We start from the raw sequence: 23,910 nt of genomic DNA, 5'->3' as shown, positions 1-23,910 counted from the left end.
ACCCCCTGGGACCCTTTCCTGCCACAGCACCCAGCCCCGGGCAGGACACCCGGTGAAGCAGGAGCCCTGAACGCAGAGCCTCCCAGCACCTGGGAGCCCAGCAGCCTGAGGTGCAAACCTTATCTCCCTCTTCTTCCTTTTTTATTCTATTTTTTTTTTTTTTTTTAGATAAGAGTCATCGGGCTCAATCGAGCATGAGTGTACTTCCTCTCGTCACTTCCCCACGGCTGCTTCTGCCTTTTAAAAGCACGGTGACCTCGGTGAGGGGGGGAGTGAGTCGGGAACCAACAATCAGAGGCGGCCGGGGACACCCTGCTGAGGACCTCCCTCCCTCCCCGCCTGACGGTGCAGGGTATGAGGGCCGCCCCGGGGCCCTGGGCGGCTGCCGCTACGGCCGTCTTCCTGCTGGGAGACTTCTTCTTCTTCTTCTTCGCTGCGGGGGACACGGCCACAGGTGAGGCTCCGTGGTCCCTGGTGCGGCCACAACAGCCTTCAGGTTCATGTCCATTTTCAGGGGACAGGAGGGGTCTCATTGGCAACCTCTCTCTTTTCTGTGTCCACCTGAGCATGAGGTCACCCAGATTTCTGAGACTGTAACTCGGGGGGGAAAAGGGGGTATTCTTGACTGGTTTCAGGATGAGCTGTGAATGGAACTAATGATACTATTGATAATGATGATGATGATGATAACACAGACCTGTGGGCCAAGTTGAACATTGGGGTGACTTTGCTGCTCTCGGCACCTCCAAAGAGGATGATGCTTGTGTGTGGGTGCGTGTGCACCTGCCCGGGGCAAACACACATGAGAAAGGAGGCAGGGTCCATGCCGGGTCCTTGGACACCCGTGTCCACCGGCTGTGTGGTCATCCTTCAGTCCCCGGGCTGTGCTTTCTGGGAATGACAGGAGGACTCCCTGCGTTGTCTGTCCCCGGGACGTGGCTCCCCAGGGAGTTTTCCAGAACGTTCTTGTGGGCTCGAGTTAGAAGCTGTGGTAAAAGGATAGGAGAAGCGTGGAGAGGGGACCAGGTCAGGGGCTGGTGGCTGGGGTTTGAGTGGCCGGCTCAGAACTGCCACTGACCAGTGGGGACGGCGGCTGCACGGCCACCTCGCACCCCCTGAGACCTGAGGCTGGGCTCCCTGTTTCCAGTGGGATGTCACACCTTTTTTTTTGCCTCTGGTGTGGAAGCACCCTCCCCAGCGACACGTTTTGCTGAAATCCCAGAGTCATGAGTTGGTGGACAGCCAGGGCACCCAGAGGTGGACCCCCCAGCGCGGCCGCTGCCTAAACTCTTGGTGTCTCGGCTCTGGACACGTGTCCATGTTCCGATGTTCCTTCCAAGCCGGCCGGAGCTGCGTCCGCAGGGACTTCAGCTCTGCTGTGCTCCATGTGTCCCCGAACCACCCCCTCCCCCTGCTTGACACCCCCAGGCGTGGAGCTTGAATGAGGTACCCGCAGCTCGGGGACCTTGGGGATCCTGACCCAGGGAAGCCCATCCCAGCGCAGAAGCCGGTGTCCTGGGTCGTGGGCGGGGCTGGTGCCCAGACGAGGTTCTCCCGGTCTGTCTAGTAACTTCTCAGAAAGCGTCAGGCTGCCTGGGTGGGCAGAGGGTCTTCTGGCTTCCTCGCTTTGCTGTGCTTGGAGGACACAGACCTGCTCCTGCCCTGAGGTTGTTCGAGGTGTGCTCTTGTGGAGAGAGCAGGGTGCTGCAGGTGCACAGTGGGAGCACAGGGCGAGCCCAGTCCACCCATCACTCATGGGGGCGGGGGGGAAGGCTGGACCACCAGGCATGGCCCAGGACCCCTCCAGGAGGGGACTGAGGTCCCACAGGTGCACAGGGAGCCTTGCCGAGGCTGCACCCAGCGTTTCAGGTGCCAGGACTCCGTCCGGCCTCAGAAAAGGTTTCCATCGGAGGCAGCTTGTGTCTCTGACGGGTTGGTGGACCCGTGGCGGCTGGCGACACCCTTAGAAAAAGGGGACGCAGGGACCATGCAGGGTCTGTGGTTCCTTGTCGGGGCAAACGCTGGCCCCCAACTGCACAAACCAATGGTGTCTCTCATCCCTGGTCTGCCCACGGCCCGTCCCAACGCCCAGCACTTGCACGAGCTGGAGTCTCACCTCCTGGGCAGGGGGGTGGGTGGGTGGGATGGAGACAAAGGTGATGACAGGAGGTGAGGCGTGGGGTCCGGGCAGAACTGGGGGTCCCGGAGAGTCACGGGGGCAGAGAGTCAGAGGGGAGCCGACCGTGCACCCACCCATGGAACAGGAGGAGCCAGTCCCATCTGCGGACCCCCCATCAGCACCTGTGGGTGCCGCTGTGTCTGCGTGCCAAGCCCACACACACCAGACGGGGGCTAGGGCGGCAGATGTGGGGGGCAGGGAGGGCGAGGGGACCCTCCCACATGTGTCTCACGGCCGTGATGTTTCCACCACGCTGCGGAAGGGAGCATGAGGCTGGCCGGCAGGTGGGGAGTGGCCAGGCAGCCACCTGCCTGCATGTGGGGCGACGGTGGCACCTGGTTGGCCGCCTGCAGCTGCTCCAGACCCACTGGCCGCACGCACCCGCCTTCTCCAGACCTTTTCTTCCCAACACCCTGGTGACTCACGGACCCTCCTCTCGTGGGTTCCGGGGTGGTCGTCGGAAACACATGCTGGGTTCCTGGTGCCGGTGAGCGGGGCCCATAGGGACATGGGGCCTCTGTGGGTGGCATCAGTGAAGGATCTGAGAGGAGGGCGTCCTGGCTCAGGGTGGCCCTGAGTGCAGTGACAGTGTCCTGAGAAGGGACAGAAGAGGAGACGCAGACCCGGAGGAGAAGCCACGTGGAGATGGAGGCAGAGATGGGAGGGACGTGGACACTGCAAGGGGGGGGAAAGGACCCTCCCTGGAACCTGTGCAGGGTGCATGGACCCGGGACACCTGGACCTCAGATGCCTGGTCTCCAGGACAGGGGATGATGAATATCTGTGGTCTAAGCACCCCGACCCGTGGTCCTTTGCTCCACGCCCCCAGAACACTCACACCCTCCTCACAGCACCTGCTTAGAAGGCTCCGTACGCATCGAGGGCCCCGTGGGGGTCTTCCGAGTTTTCAGACCGGGTTCAATGACTGCGCATTGGGTGGGGGGAGCAGCTCCGGAGATGCTGGGGTGACGGTGGTGGGGGAGGGGCTCTAGACGTCCCCTCAGTTGTCATCGGCCACCACGTTCTGATCAGGCTTCTCAGCGAGTGTCAGGGGATTGCCGGGAAGCCACACTGCACGCTGCGGACAGGCAGCCAACCTCAGCAGTGTCCCCGGGTGGGAGACAGATGCTGGAGCTCAGAACAAGGACAGTGTGGACGGTGTGTGCCCGAGCCGGACCCCAGTGACCCCAGGAGGGTCTCACAGGGTGGGTGGCCGAGCTAAAGTCCAGAGCAGGGCTGGGTGAGGGTGGGCTGGGGGGCGGCCACACCATGTAGTGGGCACTGCACTGCAGTTGGCTTGCAGCCTTGTTGCTGCTCTTAACATTTCAGCTGCAGATTAAATCCACAATGAAGGACAAAAAGAAAGAGAGGGAAGAAGGAAGGAGGGAGGGAGACAAGGAAGGAGGGAAGTGAAGAAAGGAGGAAAGAAAGACATGGAATGGAAAGGTAGCGAGAAGGAGGGAAGGAAGAAAGTCGAAGGAAGGAAGGATGGAAGGAAGGAATGAAATGAACGGGTAGAAAGAAGGAGGGAAGGGAAGAAGGAAGGAAGGAAGGAAGGGAAGAAGGAATGAAGGGAAGAAGGAAGGAAGAAAAGAAGAAAAGAAGGAAGGAAGGAAGAAAGGAAGGAAACGAATGGGTAGAAAGAAGGAGGGAAGGAAGGAAGGAAAGAAGGAAGGAAGGACCCACGGCTCTGATCTCACCTGACAGGCACTTTCCAAAACACGCCACAGTATTGGATGTGAAGTCCCCTGCTGTCCCCAAGGTCGTGAAACCAAATTCCCCCGACCACCCACCGCCTTCTCTCCGGCAGGTGTGCTTTAACAGGGAGGCGGGCTGTCACTGCAGAGCAAAGCCATTGCTATTTCAACGATGACCCGCAGTGTGCACCTGTGTTCGCCTGCACACGCCCTGCCACCTTTGTGTGCTGGTGCACAGAAAAGGAAGAACAAGCCCCAGGGTCTCCCCAGGGGCTGGGGTCTGTGGGGTGCAGCTGTCAGGGCCACAGCAGCCTCGCGAGGTCGCTGCTCACCTGTGTCCCCAGCGATTTCCTGACCTCCTCCCTCCACGGCCAGCCCCCAACAACCACGGACCCCCTCTCGGTGCCTGGGGACGGGCGCACTCTGGGCGTATCCCACACACGTGGAATCCACACCACGGGACCGTGGGTGTGTCTGGCGTCTCTCACAGAGCCTCCCGTGTTTAAGCTGCCTCCACGCTGTTGCCTGAGTCACAGCCTCGCTCCTGCTCACGGCTGAGTCACAGTCCACCGTGCGCTCGGACCTCATTATTCATGCAAACAGACGACCGTCAGCCTTTCCCCCACGTGTCCTCCCCGGGCAGTCCCTGCTGGCCACACAGGGACACAAGGCAGTAAGGAGACATCCCAGACATTTGATGATGCTCAGGTCCCCGCTGTCTCGCCGAGAACAATTCCTTGACGACGTACCACAAAGTTGATTGTAAACAAACATTTTTTTTAAAGCCGAATGGAGTGGCTCCTTCTTTTTTTAGGAAACCAGGATGATATCATACCCACGACGTTAAATGTGTCATCGAGACTATTTTGGGGTGCACGGCTCTCTCAGCAGCACAAAGCACGTCCAGGCGTACGGTTGTGCAACCGTCCCTGGACCGTCATTTCCAGAACGTTCTCCTCGTCCCAGACAGAAGCTGTGTGTCCCCAGCTGATTCTTGCGCCCCTCCCCCTCCCCAGTCCCCGGCTCCCGCTGTCCACGGTCAGTCTCCGTGAGTCTGTCTCCGGTAGGCGCCTCCGGGACGGGCCGTCTTGCAGCGTTTGTGTTTTAGGTTTCTTTTCTTTCGGACGGTGTCACTGCTCCTTCAGCATTCGGGGGGGGGGGGGGGGTTGACTCATGCGGGCCTTTGGGAAAGTGGGGGTTCCCATAGGAAGGCAGCATCGACGCACGGTAGAAACGAGTACCCCAAACAAAGATCTCTCTTTGCTTGTCTGTCTCTGCCTGTCTGTGTCTCCATCTCTCTGTGTTTCTGTCTGTCTCTCTGGCCCTTTATCCCCATCCAGATACAAACCCCTTTGGTCCCCAGGGCTACCTGGTTGCCAGGTCTCTCCTCCCACTTGCCAGGTACGCCTCTGCCTCTTCCAACCTCTTACCATTTCCAAACACGTCCACGGTGACCAGTAAGAGTGACCCACGCTTCCGGAGAGGCAGACCTGGGGAGACAGGACGGGGGCGTGACAGGACTAAGATGACATCTTTCTCGGGAAGTGGGGCCACCAGGATGCTCACCGCAGCTCGCCCGCTGGGTCAGGACACGGGGTAATTCCCGCAGAGATGGGGGACTTTCTGCCACTCTTGGGGAGACGCAGCCGAACACAGCACCTGCCCCCCACTGAGCAGCTTCTCCCATGAAGGGGGGAGAGACAGAAGCCTTGCATTGTTGAATACGCATAAAACCAGTTGTCTCTGTGCCTCCTGGGCCGTGCGCTGAGGAGGCTGCCGTCGTACCCATCTAGATGCTCTCCCGTGTTCTGGAGATAGACAGTGAGGGGTCCCCCTCGCCAGGGGTCTCCCCATACCAGGGGTCCCGCGAAGCAGCCCCTGCTAAACCCTCCCAGAATGGCCATCGGTGGCTCCTAATCATCTATGCAACAGAAAAGCAAGTCTCCATATTTAGGAGGGGATGCAGCTTCGCAGCTTCCCTCGCCCTCTCCTAGAAAGTAGGAGACAGGGGCTCCCCACACCCCTTCCTGTTTGCACGTCAGAGACTGGGTCCCCGAGAAAGATCCTGCTAGGTCTTCCGTGTGGGGAAAAGCTTCCTCACTGTGGAAAGGACTCCCGTGTATTTCAACGAGGTGGAGGAAGGGACCACAGAGTCATGGGGAAGGGGCGTAAGAAGGAGGACTTCGGTCCTGTTATTTATTGTTTCAATGAGTTGGCATTTCGGTCTTGTCTCGTGTCCGTCTCAGGGGTCCAGCACAGTGGTTAGATACTTGGGCAGCGTTCAAAGTCATCTCCTTGGCGTGTGCAGCACCCGCCAGGCGCCCTGCACAGTTATCACAGCGTTACTGAGTATATCTCCTGGGCTGGATTTTCCTTCCCTGGGGCTATTACGTAACGACCCATTTGTACACAATCTCTTCACGTTTTTAACTCATTCCCCCCAAATCCTCATCCTATGTGGCCCCTGTCAGTCTGGTCTCCGAATCTATGACTCTGTGGGTGTTGCTGGTTCGTTTCCCGTGTCCTATAGATGTCGCATAGAGGAGAAACCCTGTGGTGTCCGCCTTTCTCTCTGTGTGTGACTTGCTCTCCTTCCGGGGATACAGCTCCAGACGCCGGGAACACTCCTCCGTCAAAACACGTTCACCTGCACGCTGCCCTTTGCGATGTCGTTGACGACCACCAAGGTCTGGAGACACGACCCGGGTGCCCATCACCAGGCGGGCGGGGGAGAGAGCTGTGGTCCGTTCGCACAGGGCACGGGACTCAGACCCGACGAGGAATCTCACGCTCGGTGACAACGTAACGAGGAAGAATTGTGCCGGTGCACAAAGTCTCTCCCGCCGCTGTGGCAGGGAGAGGTCAGCTTCTTAGTTGCAGGTGGGACCTGCCCACCCAAAGCCGCTGAGTCAAGGCTTTCTCTGTTTCCGTGGAGGCGCCGGAGCCCTCGGAAACCACTGGCTAACCTTGAACCTGCTTTAAGGTGCAGCTAGGGGGGAGAAACCACTCATCGGTGACCCCGGTACATCATATTGTGTGGACCTTGCAAAGCGATCCACTCGTTCCTGTCAGTCCCCATCCGAGAATTCCTGCCACACGCCCGTGGGGAGGGTCCCAACCCCACCCAAACCCCAGCCTCGCCACCGTGGACAAATCCCATTCGGGGGGGTGGGCAGGTACTGAGCCCACCGAGAACACAGACCTTTGTCCCCTTGCACGCTGCCGTGGCTTACCTTCTGACCCCGTGGGCTGAGTCACACCGTGTGGGTGCGGCACAGAACCACAAGAACTCACTTCCTTCTCAGCTGGAACCCCGGGGGCGTGTGGCGTTATCAAGGAGGAATTTTCCAGGCGGGCAGGGGACGCAGGCAGAGACGTCCTCCTCAGCGTAGGACAGACGCACGGCTTCCTCTCCGGGAGGTCGGGGACGTCCACCCCGGTCTCTGTCCATTTCGGGAAGCTGTGCATCGACTTGGAGAGGGCCTGCCGGGTGGTCCCTTGGCGTGGCACTGCAGCTGCCCGCCTGTGCACGTGGGCACGTGGCAGGAATGCCTCCAGAACCCAAAAATGTCTACATTCCTCCTTGTACTGTTGATATTTTCCGACGCCGCGTGAGACCCACAGTCCCGTCGCGAGGTCTCCCACAAAGTTCAATTTCCCTTCCCTTCCCCATGCTGAACACTTTGCCACATGCTCAGCACAGGCCTGGATGTGGTGAGGGACCTCAGGAAACCCCCTGAAATATGAAAGGAACACCGACAGGGCTCATCGGGGAGCAGGGACATTGTCGTACGATTGATAACACGCAGAGAGTGGAGACACGGACACTGGCAATAGCCCGGGGCCAGACCACAGGGAAATCCGGATGCGCCCGCCCCACCACCTGCAGCTGCCTGCCCAGGGAACTAGCCCCTTGAAAATAAGATTGTGTTTATGTATTTTTTAGAGAGAGAGGGAGGGAGGGAGAAAGAGAGGGAGAGGATCATCCATGTGTGGTTGCCTCTCACATGCCCCCTAGTGGGGACCTGGACAGCAACCCAGGTGTGTGTCCTAACTGGGAATCGAACCGGCCACCCTTTGGTTCTCAGGCTGGTGTTCAGTCCACTGAGCCACACCAGCCAGGGTCTACCTTTCTGTGTCTGTCTGTCTGTCTCTCTGTCTGTCTTTCACATATCTGTCTCTTTATCCATCCATTCATCATTCATGCTTCTATTCATTCATACGCTATATCCATCGAACCACCCATCCATCCATCATCCATCTGGCCATTGATTATCTGTCTGCTATCATCTATAGGTGTCTTTATCCATCCATCTTTCCATCCATGTATCATATTCATCCATGCATACATATATCAATTCTCCATTATCTATCCATCCATTGTCTCTATAAATCTTCTATGTATCAATACTCTATCTATCATTTATGTTTATATTTTCCCTTTTAAAAAAAGATTTTATTTATTTATTTTTAGAGAGGGAAGGGAGGGAGAAAGACAGAGAGAGAGAAACATCCATGTGCGGTTGCTGGGGGCTGTGGCCTGCAACCCAGGCATGTGCCCTGACTGGGAATCGAACCTGCGACACTTTGATTCGCAGCCCGAGCTCCATCCACTGAGCTACGCCAGCCAGGTTTATATTTTCCCTTGTAACCCAATACCGCAGGGTAGATCATAGCCTCTCATCTTTCAAAGTCGGGAGCTCCCTCCTCTGGCAGGTGACAACCCACCTCTCCTTGTCCACCACCTCATCACACCATTGCTCAATCCTAAATATATACCCACCCACCGTGTGCAGACTCACTCATCAGGGCTTTACCGGAGTCAAACCCACTGAAGCTGCAGTCCCTTTGCAAACACTGACAGACCCCCTCATCCTCGAACCCCTCTTCGAGTTGTCAGCTGTGGTGTTCTGAGGGACACAGTGACTTGGGTGCACAGGGCCACCATGTCCAGTGTCCCCCTTGGCTCCCACCAAGGACAGGGCCATTGGACACACCATGGGGACCCACTGTCGGCTGTGGACAGGAACTGCTGGCCTGCAAAATGGGAGCGGACAGACAGACAGACAGACAGCTCTTGTCCTGCTGTGGATGGTTGTCTCTCAGGGCAACTGGCCTGACCCGCCCTTATACCCTCACACCCTCCAGCTCTTCACTCACATAAATTAGCGACCGGCCTTGGTGTGGAAAACCTTGGTTTCCTCGGTCCTTTCCGAGCGCCGTGTGATCTTGATGACGGGGCTGAGGGCGTCCCTGGACAAGCCCAAACTGCTCCCCACTTCTCCTGAAGCTCTCCTCTATTTTGTTTTTGTTTGTTTTTTTTTTTTTGTCCCCAGGGGAAGCATTGCCAATTCACATCATCAACTTCAACTTCGAAACCGTGCAGGTGACATGGAACGCCAGCGGACCCACGGGGACGAATTTCACTTTCCACTACAGGTAAGTGCTCTGTGTGTGTGTGGGGGAAAACTAATAATAATAAGCAGCAGTGCCCCATGCAAAAATCCCTCTTCTCCTGAGACATCGGCCGGAGGGAGGGCCAGCCAAGAAAGCTCCGAATAAGCAGAAGGTCTGAGTGCAAATATGTGTGTTTTCTCGTCCCCTCCCGCCGCCGCCACGGTGCCGCACACCCAACCAAGTGATGACTGAGTCACACTCGAAACTACCTAGATTCTCGTCCCAGGGTTCACAGCACACTCTGTCCATCGGGGCGGGGGGGGGGGGGTCACCTTCAATGTCACAGCAGCCACATTTTCCAGGAGCTCCCCTGCCTGGAAATGCTACCAGCTCTGCCACCCTAGCAAAGAGTATCTCAGGGTCCCATTTCTGGATATCAGGGTATCAGGGGCCGCCTTTTAAAACCGCCTGTTTCTATTACCAGCTTATTGAACCTTCCCACCACACGGGAAGACCTCTGTGTACACATTACGGGAAGGGTTTTCCCCCAGAGGGGTTCAGCTCAGTTCCACAGACCTGGGTGTGGGCTGTGTGTGGTCGGTCCTCGCCACTTGATGGTCCAGGAGATTAGGGCAAAAGGGTGCACAACAGGGAAATTTTTAAAGATGCATTGATTCGGAAAATGCAACTCACAGGATTAAAAAAAAAAACAACAAAAAAAAGTGAAAGGCTGGCTTTTCCAGACAGGTCACAGAGACGGGTCATGTGAGGTTTCCGAGAGTGAGTTTTTTCGTTTTCTTACTCATGAAGGGGGTACGTTTTGGTCTAGACCCTGCTGGGGTTTGGGGTCTTCAGGTCAAAGCATTAGGCAGCCTCAGGCTGAGGACTAGACCACTTCTAACAGTGTAAGGAAGTTCAAGGTCACATCCCATCTTGGTGCAACCACTGGAAAGCGCCTTTCTTTTTTTTTTTAATTAACTTTTTTCTGTTTTTTTTTTTTCTTTTTTAAATTATTTATTTATTTTTAGAGAGGCAAGGCAGGGAAATAGAGAAAGAGAGAGAGAAACATCCATGTGTGGTTCCTGGGTCTTATGGCCTACAATCCAGGCATGTGCCCTGACTGGGAATCGAACCTGCGACGCTTTGATTCACAGCCCGCGCTCCATCCACTGAGCTACGCCAGCCAGGGCTGGAAAGTGCCTTTCACACCAGAGGGCTTGTTGCTCTGGAGGTCGGGCCGTACTGGGGCAGACAGAAGGAACTATCCTAAGGCGAGCTTCTTCAAACCACAGACGTTCATCCTCTGTCCGTCCTGGAGACCAGGGATCTGAGACCACCCAGGGGTCCCGGGGCCGAGCTCCCTCCACAGGCTCCAGGGAGGGGCCTTTCCGCCTCTCCCAGCTCCCGGGGCTCCAGACATCCCCGGGCTGGTGGCTGTGTCCCTTCCATCTCTGCCTCCACCTCCACGTGGCTTCTCCTCTGGGTCTGCGTCTCCTCTTCTGTCGCTGGACACAGGGCCACGCTGACCCAGGATGCCCTCCTCTCAGCTCCTCCCCTCACCCCCCCCCTGCAAACCCCCTGTCTCCACATGAGATCCTGCTCCCAGAATCCCTGGGATCGGTACAGGAACGTACCTTTGGGTTGTCGTCCTCCGACCACTCCAAGGGCTTAACCACTTGAGCAAGGGAACGCTTTTCTGACGGGTCGCTGTCCGGGAGGATGGTCAAGGAGAATCAGGAAGGTCCCCCACCTGAGCCCACGCCCAGTCGACAGGCTAAGGGGCTCCTGTCGGAGACAGCCTACAGCCCGGTGTTCTCTCTCTCTCTCTCTCTCTCCTTCTCTTGTCACCCCAGGTTCCGCGGTGACAATTGCAGCCAGTGTCCCAGCTACCTGCTTCAGCAGGGTCTCCCCGTGGGGTGCGTCCTCAAGGCCAAAGGAGACTTGATGATGGACTTCTCCATCGGAAACGGGACCCACACTGTTCTCTCCAGGAGCGAGTGGATCAGCTCCTTCTGTGAGTGTGCCCGGTCACCTCTAGGGTCAAGTGCCCTTTCCTGGCCCAACACCCGAGACGCCAGCCTTCCGGAAAGTTCCATCTCAACATGCACAAGAGTCTCAGATGCCGAGGGGAGACTCCACGAAGGCCGTGATTGGAGACAATGAGCCAATGATGGGGCTTTGGTGTTTTCCCCCCAAAAAACAAGCTGAGAAACACACCCTCAATGCACGAACCACACCCCATTCCTTTTCCCTCACTCCTTGGAGGTGGATTGTTTCTCTTGGACGAGAGAATCCGGCACACATGCAGACACCCTCTATCCACATACATAGTCTTTATTCTGTATTTCTGTGAGGTTTTCTTAAGGGATGGGTGTCCAGGGGGGATCTCACAGTCAGATGCAACCTACGGGGCCCCCCTCGTGACAAAAGCACCCACAGACACAGCATGAGCTTCCTAAGGTAGCCGTGAAATCCTCCCAGACTGGGGGGGGGGGGGGGCTTCAAGGAAACACCTGTGGCCTCGTGGTTCAGGTGCCAGCCAAGCAATTTCCTCCTGGACGCTCTGAATGAGAACTGGTCCCGGGCCCCAGTGGAAGCCTCACACGGTTTTCCGGAAACCCTTGGTGTTGTTCGGCTCGTAGCTGGGTCACCCCAGTCTCGGCCTGTGTGTGCACACACCCTCTCCACGCACGGCTGAGTCTCCTCTTCCTCCCACTAGGACCCCGGCCATATTGGTGTCCTGGCCACCCTCACGGCATGACAGCCTTGTCTTACGTTAAATAGCGACTTCAATAATGATCCTATTTCCAAACGACGCTGTCTTTTGAGGTCCTAGCAGTGGGGGCATCAACATGTTTTTTTTTAGGAGGTGGGGGGATGGGGCCACGATTCATCCCATAACAGAAACACAAGTTTTTCGTGCAACTTCACGAAGCTGCATCAGGACACGCTTACTGGTCAGCCCTTGGAGCACAGGTTACGGGCTCTGTTATAAATGCCACGCAGACAAGGGGCCTGCAGACCGCCCAAGGAATTCAAGGCAGAAGACAGGGAGTGGAGGCAATCTCACCATGGCCGTCGTAAAAACGCTGGGGGGGGTGGGAGGTTCCACTGTCGCCATGGTGACGGCCCCTGTGCTGTCTCCCCCACCCCTGTAGTGAAACCCAGCTCCCCACGAGACCTCCAGTTCCACTGGCGGGAGGAGGCCACCACCGTGACGTGTCCCGATCTGCCATATCGGGGCCTGCGGTATGAGGTTCAGCACAAGAGCGTCTTTGACCAAGAGTGGCAGGTGAGTGGGGTGGTACCTTCTCCGGGCCCCGGGGTGATGAGACATCCCTAAAATGCTACTGAGAGAGAGAGACAGAGACAGAGAGAGAGAGAGAGAGAGAGAGAGAGAGAGGGGAGGGAGGGAGAGAGAGAGGAGAGGGGAGAGAGGGAGGGAGAGAGAGAGGAGAGACCACCCAAAAACCACGAGGAGGAGAAGCGAGAGATGGAGGAGAGAGGGAGGAGAGGAGAGAGGAGAAGAGGGAGGGAGAGGAGGCGAAAGAGAGGAGGGAGGAGAGAGAGGAAAGCGGAGGAGAGCGGGAAGAGGGGAGAGAGAAGGGGAGGGAGGAGGAGAGGCGGGACGAGAGGAGAGGGCGAGGAGCGGGCGGAGAGAGCGGGAAGAGAGGAGGAGGGGGGGAGAGAGAGAGGGAGGGAGAGAGAGAGAGAGAGAGGGGGGAGGGAGAGAGAGGGAGAGGAGAGAGGAGAGAGAGGGAGAGAGGAGAGAGAGGAGAGAGAGGGGGAGAGAGAGAGAGGGAAGGGGGAGAGAGAGAGAGACAGAGAGAGAGAGAGAGAGAGACATCCATCAGTTCCTGCTTCCATCTGATCTGCCTCCTCACCAGGGATCGAACCCACAACCTTTTGGTGCCCGGGATGAGGCTCCAACCAACCACGGGAGAGCCACCCAGCCAGAGCTCTCTCGCTCTCGCACACCCTGACCTCTGGCCCCGCAAACAACTGCATTATTTTGCCCACGGGACGCCTGAGCCCTGTCCCTGGGGTCTCCGCGAAGGGCATTCCCGAGGGCAAAGGCATCCGCCTCACCCACGGGAATGTATTCCGTGTGGTGGGCTGGTGTGCAGGACCAGCGGGGTCGGCAGCTTTACCGTGGGTCCAAGCGGCGTGAAGAAAAAGGGGGGTAGGAGTTTTGGTCAAACTCGAGAGCGAGGTGATGGCTGGGGAGAGCGTGAGGGGGAGGCACCCCCCCCCGGAGACACCCTACCATGCAGACACAGTGCAATCAAGCCCAGCAGTGACAGTCAACACGACACAGAAATGCCACCAAACAGTAGTGACATTGAACCGAGGCAGAAGGGAGCCTGTCGGAAAAGGAGTAAACTCTCCTTCTATGGCTGGGCCCGCGAGAGCAGAACCACTTCTCCTAAAAGGAAGGCAAGTTCAGTGCAAGCGAAAGCCACCGTGGGCAGAGGCTTTGGCTCCACGGCGTGCCCGTGGCGACGCAGGAGACATTCAATGACGTGCGGCAACCATGAACTTGGGGAGCGTCGCCATGGTCCCACTTCTGACCCATTGATCTCCCATTTTAGAAATCCATCGTAAGGAAATAATTCAAACTGCTGTGGTGGTTTTATGCACCAGACGTCTCTTGGGGCGTTCTCTAAAATAAATATAAATAAATATAAAAGGTTTGGGGTGTTATCTAGAATCAATAGAAAACATTCGCCTGTATGTCATGCTGTAGGTGAACAGCTCGCAAACAATGGTGTCTGGCCGGGGTGCTCAGCCGGTTGAAGCGTCGTCCTCTATACTAAAGGGATGCCGGGTTGACCCCCAGTCAGGGCACACACCTGGGTTGCAGGTTCGATGTCTGGTCGGGGCACGTACGGGAGGCACCGGAGCAATTGATGTTTCTCTCCCATCGATGTTTCTCTGTCGCTCTCTCTGTCTCTCTCTCTCTCAAAGCAATAGACATATCCTTGGTTGAGGATTAAAAAGAAAACCAAATAATAATGATACATTTATATAATAAAAAATTAAAGAGCCATGAATGGATGCTTTAAAGAATATTTGCTGCCCTGGCTGGTGTGGCTCTCAGTGGACGGAGCACCAGCCTGTGAACCCACTGGTCGCAGGTTCGATTCTCAGTCAGGGCACAAGCCTGGGTTGGGGGCCAGGTCCCCAGTAGGGGGCGCAAGAGAGGCAGCCACACACTGATGTTTCTCTTCCTCCTTTTCTCCCTCCCTTCCCCTCTCTAAACACAAATAAATAAACTCTTTTTAAAAGAACATTTTAGTGATCAGCAGCAATGCGAAGAACAACGGTAAAACATTGTATTCTGTCAGTTGCAGGAAAAGAAGGATACACATTGGTTCACGGTGGTTACATTTTTAGCACATTAAGTTTCTTCTGTTGCCGGGCGTGCATGTTCTAAAAGTGTGGAGCTCCTAAAACCTCCCAAGTAGCATGGGCTGCCTCTCTATTCAGAAACCAACGCTTCCTTTTTTAAAAGAAGGATGCATCGCCTCCACGGCGCACCCCTGCACAAACACCTGAAGCAGTCTTTGCTGTACAGGATTGTGTGGCTGTTATTTTTTCCTCCATCGGAGGGAAGCAGAGTCGTGTTGACAGACGCGGTCTCCTGCTGTTGGTTCGAGGGTTCAGATCTGGGCGGAAAGACACACACAGCCAAGATGCTCAGGGGCCCTCGGGGAGGGCCGTGGAGCCCCCTGCAGGTGATGTCGCCGACACACCTGTCCGTTTCTCCTCCCTGCAGTCCACGGAGGAAGACACCTGCAACGTGACGATCAGAGCCTTGGATGCCGACAGGTGCTACAGCTTCCGGGCCCGAGTGACCACCAAGGAGTCCAGCTACGGCCCGCACACCTACCCCAGCGACTGGTCGGAGGTGGCCCACCGGCAGAGGGGCGAGCCGCGAGGTGAGGCTGGTGACGCAGCCACGGGGCCCCCTGGCCTGGTGGGTGGGGGGTGGGACGGGGTGCCAGGCACCTGGAAACCCTGAGGACGTCCCTCCTTGTCCGGAGGTGTCGGTGTGAAGGCCACACCTCTGCTTGTTTGTCTCTCCAGCTGGACTTTTCATCAGGGCCGATTTTTAGTGTTTGCTTCTAGTGGCTTGGCAACGGTAAATAATAAGGGTTAGTTGTGAATGCTGTTCCGTGGACGTAGGTATGCATGCACAGGTGGATAGATGTACAGGTAAATGGACGGATGATGGAAATAGGTGCATAGATGATAGGTCGCTGGAAGACTCATAGGTAGATGATACAGATAGATAGGTGATGGATGGATGGATGGATGGATGGGTAGGTAGATGGTATATGATAAATATATAGATTGATAATAGATGATTAATGGAAGGATGGATAGATGGGTTCGTGACAGGTAGGAAGATGATTGATGGATGAGTGAATAGATAAAGTGTGGGTAGATGGATGGGTGGGTGGATGGGTGGGTGGGTGGATGGGTGGGTGGGTCGGTGGATGGGTGGGTGGATGATGGGTGGATGGATGGATGGATTGGCAGATGGGTGGATGGGTGGATGTATGGTAGATGACAGATGGACAGTGGATAGATGGGTGGATAGAAGGATGGATGATGGATGGATGGATGGATGGATGGATGAGTGGATAGATGGGTGGATGGATGGATAGATGATGGATGGATAGGTGGATGGATGGTGCATAGATGGATGGATGGTGGATGGATGATGGATGGGTGATTGGGTGGATGGATGGATGGGCAGATGGATGGATGGATGGATGGATGGTAGATGACGGATGGACAGTGGATAGATGGGTGGATGGATGGGATGGATGGATGGGCAGATGGATGGATGGTGGATGATGGATGGACAGGGGATAGATGGGTGGGTGGAAGGATGGACGAGTCACAGGTGTCACGCAGAAGTGAGGCTGCGCAGCCTCACGCAGCCTGGCGAGGCCGGTGCAGAAGGGTGCTGTGATGACCCCACACTCTGAGCCTGGCGTAAGTCTGTCCGGAGACTCGTCCTTTCCTTCCAGGACGCCGCCAACCGAAACCAGCAGCTCCTGACCCTGACACGCTGACACGTGCCCAGCAAACCAAGTGGACGTGGGCGCTGGGGCCCGGTCAGGGCCTCCCGCGATGAACCCACAGCGCTCACCCTCTTTCTGCCTTAGCTTCGTGCCAGAAGACCCCGTTCTCCTCCAAGTTCGTTCTCGTCTACGGCACGGTGGCCGCCCTCATCGTGGTCCTGCTGCCCCTGTCTGTGTGGAAGCTGCACAGGTAAGGACCACTCTGGCCCCTCGCGTCAGACTCGCGGGCGGAGGGTTCCTACCTGTGTGTAAACTTACCTGCGTGCAGGTGTTAGGTGGTTATGAGTTGGATGGTGCTGATACCCAGAATTTGGGGCGCTGTCTTGGTTTCTTAGGAGAAAGTCTCCATAGCAATGGGTGGGGGGCGTGATATGGACTGTCTGACCATCCAGGTGTGGGCAGGGCCAGCTCCTCCTGGGGCCTGTGTCCTTAGCATGTGGACAGCCGTCTCCTTCTTGTGTCTTCACGTGATCGTTCCTCCACGGACGCCCACATGCCCAGGATTGCCCTCTGGTCCCGAACCCACCAGCCCCATGAAATCAGCGTCCAATACAGTGCCACCTCTCAGGTGCTGTCCCCGAGGGTGTGCAAATTACACTGACCAGAGGCAGATTGATAGGAGGAAAGGCATGTGTTTCTTTGTCACGGTGCTGCTTTCACATGCAAGAGGGCATCATGGAGCAGGCCTACAAGCCCCCAAAAGGCAAATTAGTCTGGGGGGGAGGGGGAGCCTCACAGCATGTCAACACAGCATGACAGGTGGGGCACAGGGACACGGGTGTGGACATGGTACCAGGCTCCCTGCCCAGGGGCCGGGGAGGGGGGGGGAGGGGAGACACGCATGAAGCAAGCGTGTGGCAGATAGAGGTGGCCCGTGCAGAATTATCTCGGAATCACGGCCGGCGGGGCCGCTCCCTCCCCGTTTCCTGGAAAGGGAGCGGGCGGGCCCCCCCTACCCCGAACCGGAGGAAGCTTTTTTTGCAAAAGGGGAACTTGCTGCGTTGAGGTCAAGTTCCTGGTGGGGGGGGGGAGTGGGGAGGGCGGAGAGCCCCTCTGGAGGGGTGCCGTCACCTGAAAACACCCAAAGCGGCGTGCCTCCGGCCTGCCCTGCGTGACATCAGCGGGTCCTTCGTGACCTTGGAAAGGGCTTCACGCCCAAAGCAGCCCAAAGCACTGTGGGTCAGGGCTGCAACCTATGGATTTCGGGACGCGGGCAAAATCCAGCCAAAAAGGTCCACGAGAAAGGAACAGCAGGGGAGTCGTTAGGGTCCCAAGAGGTGCTCTGTGACCCTCACCTGACACCCCTGGGGGCCTTCCCGTGGGCGGCCGGGGCAGGGTGCCCGTGGCATCGGGGTGGTGGCGGAGGGAGGGGGTCACAGTTCCCTCTGGGCGCCGAGTCCCCTGTGTGAGCGGAGTCTCCACGCGTGCCTTGCAGAGTGAAGAAGCTGCTGGTCCCCCGAGTGCCCGACCCCAAGGTCACCTTCCCCGGCCTCTTCGAGTCCCACCAGGGAAACTTCCAGGTAAGCGTCAGCGTCACGCTGTGCGCGCTGCCTTGGAGCGCTGCGTCACGTGCGCACACCTCCCCGGAGCAGCTGGCTGAACACCGCGCGGGCGCACATGCCGGCCACCTCGTCCAGGGTCCGCGAGCTGCTGCGGCCCTCAAATGGGCAGCTCAGTGGGCTTCATCTTTCCATCGGAGAGGCCGAGTCCCCGAGGACCCCTAAACGTGGGTTCCCTAGAAATCGGCCCCCGAGAGCTGCGCCCCGCCTGACCGGCTCCGCTCACACCAGGAAGTCCTGTCTGTTGTCCTGCACGCTGGACACGGGCCGCCCACGCATGCTTTCCAGCATTCACTGCCACGGTCACTGCCGAGGACACACCTTAGGGGGGCTGAGGGCCAGCTGGTGGAGAGTTAGGGGGCAGGGGCCACTCGCACCCCAAGGAGCTCACCAGAGGCCCGAGGTCCGAGCGTGGGTTTTATAGCACGGTGTGATAAGGGTGTTCTCGGTTCCCGGGGGAGGCCACACACCAGGGGGCTTGAAACAGCACAAATGTACCCTCCCCGGTCCTGGAGAGCAGGCGTCTGAGGTCACCCAGGTGTCCTAGGGCCATGCTGCCTCCACAAGGCTCCAGGGAGGGTCCTTCCCGCCTCTTCCAGCTCCTGGGGATTCCAGATGCCCCTGGGCTGGTGGCCGCGTCCTTCCCGTCTCTGCCTCCATCTCCACGTGGCTTCTCCTCTGGGTCTGCGTCTCCCCTTCTGTCCCTTCTCAGGACACTGTCACTGGACGCAGGGCCACCCTGACCCGGGACGCCCCCCTCTCATACTGCGCAGTAACCCCACCTACTGAGACCCTGTTTGCAAACAAAATCACCTTCACGGTTCGGAAGGTCAGGCCTTGGGGGCCTATACACCTTTTTGAGAAGAGGTGTGTACCGTTCAGGTTCCTCCAGGAAGGAGCAAAGGGGATTTCAAAGCCACCTCGCTGTGGAGGAGGAAGAAAAAAATAATAAAACCGGGGGAGAGAAATCCTTCACTCTCCCGCCTTAGGTCCTGCGCGGGAGGACCGTGCGCGGAACGGACAAAGGACAGATTAGAAAGACACAGGAACCCGAGAAAAGGTTCATTTCCGAGGCACACGAGGCAGGGAGGGGGTCGCAGAAAAGAAGGGAAAACCCCAAAGAGGGGGTCCCTGCGGGGCTGTTGCCATTTCAGCGCAGGGTGGTGGAGCAGGGAGAAGAGATTGGACCAAGGAGAGGGGCGCGGCCAGTCCAGGGAGAGGGAGTAGGGCCAGACCAAGGAGAGGGGCGGGGCCAGACCTAGGAGAGGGGGTGGAGCCAGACCAAGGAGAGGGGGTGGAGCCAGACCAAGGAGAGGGGCAGGGCCAGACCAAGGAGAGGGGGCGGGGCCAGTCCAAGGAGAGGGGGTGGAGCCAGACCAAGGAGAGGGGGTGGGGCCAGACCTAGGAGAAGGGACAGGGCCAGTCCAAGGGGAGGGGGCGGGGCCAATCCAAGGAGAAGGGGTGGGGCCAGTCAAGGAGAGGGGCGTGGCCAACCAAAGGGAGGGGAGGGGCGGGGCCAGTCCAAGCAGAGGGGGCGGGGCTTGCGCGCGGCCAGTGCTGCAGGCGGCTGTGCGCTCAGTTAGGTTTCCTTCCAGCAGCAAGGCCTGCGTGGGTTCGGCTGAACTGGGAAGGGACAGGGGAGAGACCCTTTCCAAGCGCAAGTCCCGTTGACAAACGGGGAAATCCACGCGTCGCTTTGGCGCCCCAACTGGGTGGGGGGAGTTCCTGCTGTGGGTGCTGTTGGCTGACGTTGCTTTCGGCTCACGATAATCTCCGTGCCCCGTGGGGGCGCCGTGGCCCCCTCTCCTCCAAGGGAGAGAGCGGATGGAGCACAGAGACAGCCCTCGTGTTCGCATCTCTGTGCGAAAGCCGCTGGTTCTAGACCCGCCTCCGCCCTAGGCTGGCCTCGCGCAGCTGCAGACGCGACGGCTCCTGCGCTGTGTGGGGGTGGCGTCCCCACGAAGGGCCCCCCCCCCCCGGGGCTGCTGTGGGCATCGGTGGGGGCGCTGGGGGCCGATGCCCTTGGCTCCCCCACCTGCACCCCCCAGGGAGCTCGGTGGCCCCGGGGTTCCCTGCGCGTGACTCCCCGTGCCGTGTCCCCTGTGCAGGAATGGATCAAGGACACCCAGAACATCGCCGTCTTGAATAAGACGGGGGAAGACAGGGAGCACGAGTCCCTCCTGGAGGGGCCGCTGGTGGTCCAGCGGCCCGCGGCCAAGGCCGAGGCGCCCGCGGCCTCGACGACAGGCCCGTCGCACCCGCAGGCGGCGCACAAAGAAGCCGCGGGGGACCCTGACGCGCTGCCCTGCCCGCCCGCCCCGGGCAAGGACCGGATCTCTCTGGGGGGGTTCACGTTCGTGGTCAATGACAACGCGTATGTGACGTTGTGACGTCGGGACGCGGCTGCAGACGCCAAGCCGGTGGCAGGGGCGCGTGGACACAGGAACACCGAGGGGGTCTCTCCCCCGTGAAGGGGACAGACGCCCTGGACCACTGATGCCAACGTGCGTGGGTCACCGAGACCCCAGCCGCCCAAGCAGCGCTGCGCCCGGGTCAGCTTTCTCCCCGGGGTGGGGGGGGGGACTTCGCTGTCCCAGGGCTGAACGGGGTTGCACCGCAGGTGGCGGAGGACAGGTTGGGTCTGGTCTGTGGTTTCAGCTCCTGTGTCTTCCGGGCTGACCCCCTACCCCCACCCCGATCCTCACCTGACCGTATGTCCCATGGATTTTAGAGAGAGAGAGAGAGAGAGGAACGGGGGTAAACAGACATAGGGAGACAGAGACATCGATTGGTTGCCTTTCTGTACGCACCCTGACCGGGGATCGAACTCGCAACTTATCCATGTCCCGGACGACGCTCCCATCTGCTAAGCCACCTGGACGAGGCCCGGTCGAGGCCCAGGCTGCCCTGACACCCCCTTCCTTCCCTGACACCCTCCATGCCCCCCCTTTTTTGCACCAACGCTTGGGAGCAATTTCCTGGGTCTTTGGTTCCCTGGAACCTGGACCCAGCCGAGCAGCCAGAAGCCATAGGCCTGGCAGGCACCCTGGTTCATCCCTGGCAGCCAGCCACCCCGGCTCTTGCTCTGCAAAGGATGCCCCCCCTGGGCAAGAACTGGGGCATGTCCTTCTGGACACTTCGCTCCCCCTGCAGACTCCACACGGGTGACGTGGGGGAGACGGCAGAGTCGCCAGCAGCAGCATGCCCGGCCCCCGCCCCCGCATTGAGTGGGCCTCGCAGGTTTTGAGCGTGCCCATGACATCAAGAGACAAAAGAACAGGGTTGCCATGAGAACTATCGCAGGACGCACGGCGGGGCTCGATGGAACGAGATAGAGGAGAACGTTCGCGCTGTTATCTCCTCTGGGGGCTTGGTGACGCCGGCACAGGAAGTTTCTCGATCTTTCAGATCTGGGTTTGTTCAGCGGGCGGCGCGGCGCTTCCTTCTTCTCCTCTCCGTGCGCACAAGGCTGCAATAAACGTCGGTGGCACCCTGGGAGTCTGTGTGTGTTCTTGGGGAAAATACAATGAGGGGGAAAAATAATAATAATAATAAAGCATCTTTTCATTACACGCCCCCAAAGCCTGTCTTGCGAAGGACACCCGGGAGAACACCGTTTCCTAGTGAGAAAGCTGAGGCGCATCCCCGGCCACCCACTGAGAAGCGGCCAGCTCACCCCTTTTTACGGCTGAGCAAAACCCCTTCTACGGTCATTCTCCAGAGAAAAAAAAAAAGCCCCTCATTTTCTCCCATCTTCCGCACTGAGCATGTGCGATTCCGAGGCAGCGCAGGCTGGAGTCACGCCCTCCTCTTGCGGGGAGGGGACGGAGCGCTTCTTCCCCAGACTTCCAAGTGCAGGACGCGCTCCAAGTCTGTGTCAGTGTGTGGTCCGCGGGTCAGAAGGTGGGAACGGAGACCCCACCAGGGGACTGTGCGTGCGCCGCCCCTGCCGGCTGCTCTGGTTGGACGCAAACCTTGTTTCTAGGTGAGCGCCTCGCGCGTGCGCCAACGCGCCCGGGACGCAGCGTGCGCTGCGGCTCTCCATGCGTCGTTTACGAACGGCATTGTTTTGTTCAGTTTTAGGTTTTCTTTTTTAAACTTTTTTTCAGTTCCCATCGGTAGCCAACATTATTTTCCATCAGTTTCCCGGGTACAACATACTTCTGATGAGACACTCATGTCACCTACACAGGGATCCCCCTGATAGCTCCAGCACCCACTTGGCTACCCACGCAGGGTTATTCCAATCTTACTGACTATTCCCTGTGCTGGATTTTCCATCCTGAGGCCCGTCTGCAATGACGACTTGATACTTCTCAGTCCCTCGCCGGTTTCACCCTCACCGCCCCGGGCCCCTCCCCTCTGGAAACCTTCTCCGAGCCTCTTCCTGTTTCGTTTCGGTCCTGGTTCTTTTCAGTGACGCAGCAGCATCGAGCAAGCTTAGTAATGAAACGCTTCGGGGGACCGTGACCTGACAGACCCGGGATGCGCTGGCTGCCTGGTCCCCTGCAGTCCTGAGCCCCAGTCTAGGGGAGCCCTGGACGCACCAGCCCACCGCGGACGCCGGGCCTGACGCGCACGCACTTGCGCCCCCGTGTGAGGTCCGCTGCTGCGAGGCTTAGGGTGGAGCTAAGGCCTGTTTTGGGTTGTGAGGATAAATGCTTAACTTAAGGCCTCAACGGCTCCTGGGGACAGGTGACCCTCACTCTGTCCTGCCACCGTGGCTGCTGAGGTTTGTCCCTGAGCTTTTTTTTTTTCCCCCTGCCAGGGCTGCGGGGGCACACTGGTGACCTCAGAAAGGGTCCTCAGATGTGTCCACATCTGAATCCCGCAGCCTGTAAATTACCTTCCATGGCCAAGGGCGTGAAGCTAAGGGTCTCAGAGGAGGTGGTCCTGGGTCAGGGTGGCCCTGCGTGCAATGACAGTGTCCTGAGAGGGGACAGAAGAGGAGACGCAGACCCGGAGGAGAAGCCACGTGGAGATGGAGGCAGAGGCGGGAGAGACACAGCCACCAGCCCTGGGAGCTGGAAGAGGCTGGAAGAGGCCTCTCCCTGGAGCCTGCGGAGGGAGGGGGCCCTGGGACACCTGGGTGACCTCAGACACCTGGTCTCCAGGATGGAGACAGCATGCATCTTGACTATTTTAAGCTTCCAGTTTGGGGTCATGTGTCCCAGTAGCCCCCCCAAACCCTCACGTTCCAGTGACACCCCTCTTCCACCCCCAACCCTGCACCTGTCCTCTGGGGTCCTTCCTTTCTCCCTCAGCAACAAACAGCTCACCACCCTCCTCGGGGAAGGCACTCATGACCGTGACCCCGGCGTCCCCACAAAGCGACTCCCGCACGCTTGGTTGTAATGAGGCAGCAGTGTCGAGCATGCCCAGAACCGAGCCGCACACACATGCACCCACAAATGCCTCCAGACACATGGGTGCTCCCTTTCACGAAAAGTCCCCGCGTGCCCGGGAAGCACAAAGCACCGAATCCCATCACCCAGGAGACAATCGGGGTGGGGGGCCGGCAGGGAGGGCAATGCCTTCCGTGGACGCTTAGCTCCCACAGGACAATCCCTTCGGGTTTTCGTAGGGAAGGACAAAAGAAAAAAAGAAAAGAAAAGAAGAAGAAACATTTGCAGACATTAGCCAGGCCTTGCCGCGGTGCCTCTGGTTATTTTGGAAAAAAGACGTTGTAAAAGTGTCTGCGTGTTGTTAACAGGCCTGCTCACACTGTGTCCCCCATTTTTTTTTTCCAATGAAGAACAATCCCCCCCCCCCGATGCACACTTCAAGACGACACACACACACACACACACACACACAGCCTGTCCACGCCTGCCAACACACACTGCTCACTGGAGGCGTGCGGGGCTTCCCGGGTCGAGAGACAACCGGTGTGAAGTCAGAACTGGTCTTTGCACACTGTTCTCCCACGCAGAATCGAGTCCAGCACACGGACCCGCTCTGCAGCCTAAACCTCCCCCCCA

At 58.2% G+C, this 23,910-nt stretch overlaps 1 protein-coding gene across 1 annotated transcript; it reads left to right on the top strand.

Annotated features, from left to right (window-relative positions):
- Nucleotides 1-354: 354 nt before the first annotated feature.
- Nucleotides 355-20,488, top strand: CRLF2 (cytokine receptor like factor 2). The gene is made up of 8 exons (XM_028503719.2): nucleotides 355-454; nucleotides 9,213-9,315; nucleotides 11,127-11,287; nucleotides 12,432-12,565; nucleotides 15,053-15,215; nucleotides 16,455-16,560; nucleotides 17,806-17,890; nucleotides 20,038-20,488. The coding sequence occupies exons 1-8, from the start codon at nucleotides 355-357 to the stop codon at nucleotides 20,317-20,319; spliced, it is 1,134 nt and encodes a 377-aa protein (XP_028359520.1). The 3' UTR covers nucleotides 20,320-20,488.
- Nucleotides 20,489-23,910: the final 3,422 nt, after the last annotated feature.

This window comes from Phyllostomus discolor, chromosome Y (genome assembly GCF_004126475.2).
Source record: "Phyllostomus discolor isolate MPI-MPIP mPhyDis1 chromosome Y, mPhyDis1.pri.v3, whole genome shotgun sequence".
NCBI classification, from domain to species: Eukaryota; Metazoa; Chordata; class Mammalia; order Chiroptera; family Phyllostomidae; genus Phyllostomus; species Phyllostomus discolor.
This window is presented reverse-complemented; position numbering and strand designations above follow the sequence as displayed.

Coding starts and splice junctions, on each gene's coding strand:
- CRLF2 (XM_028503719.2), top strand. CDS start 355: ATGAGGGCCGCCCCGGGGCCCTGGGCGGCTGCCGCTACGGCCGTCTTC. Junction 15,216..16,454: donor GCAGAGGGGCGAGCCGCGAG/GTGAGGCTGGTG, acceptor TTTCTGCCTTAG/CTTCGTGCCAGAAGACCCCG. Junction 16,561..17,805: donor TCTGTGTGGAAGCTGCACAG/GTAAGGACCACT, acceptor CGTGCCTTGCAG/AGTGAAGAAGCTGCTGGTCC.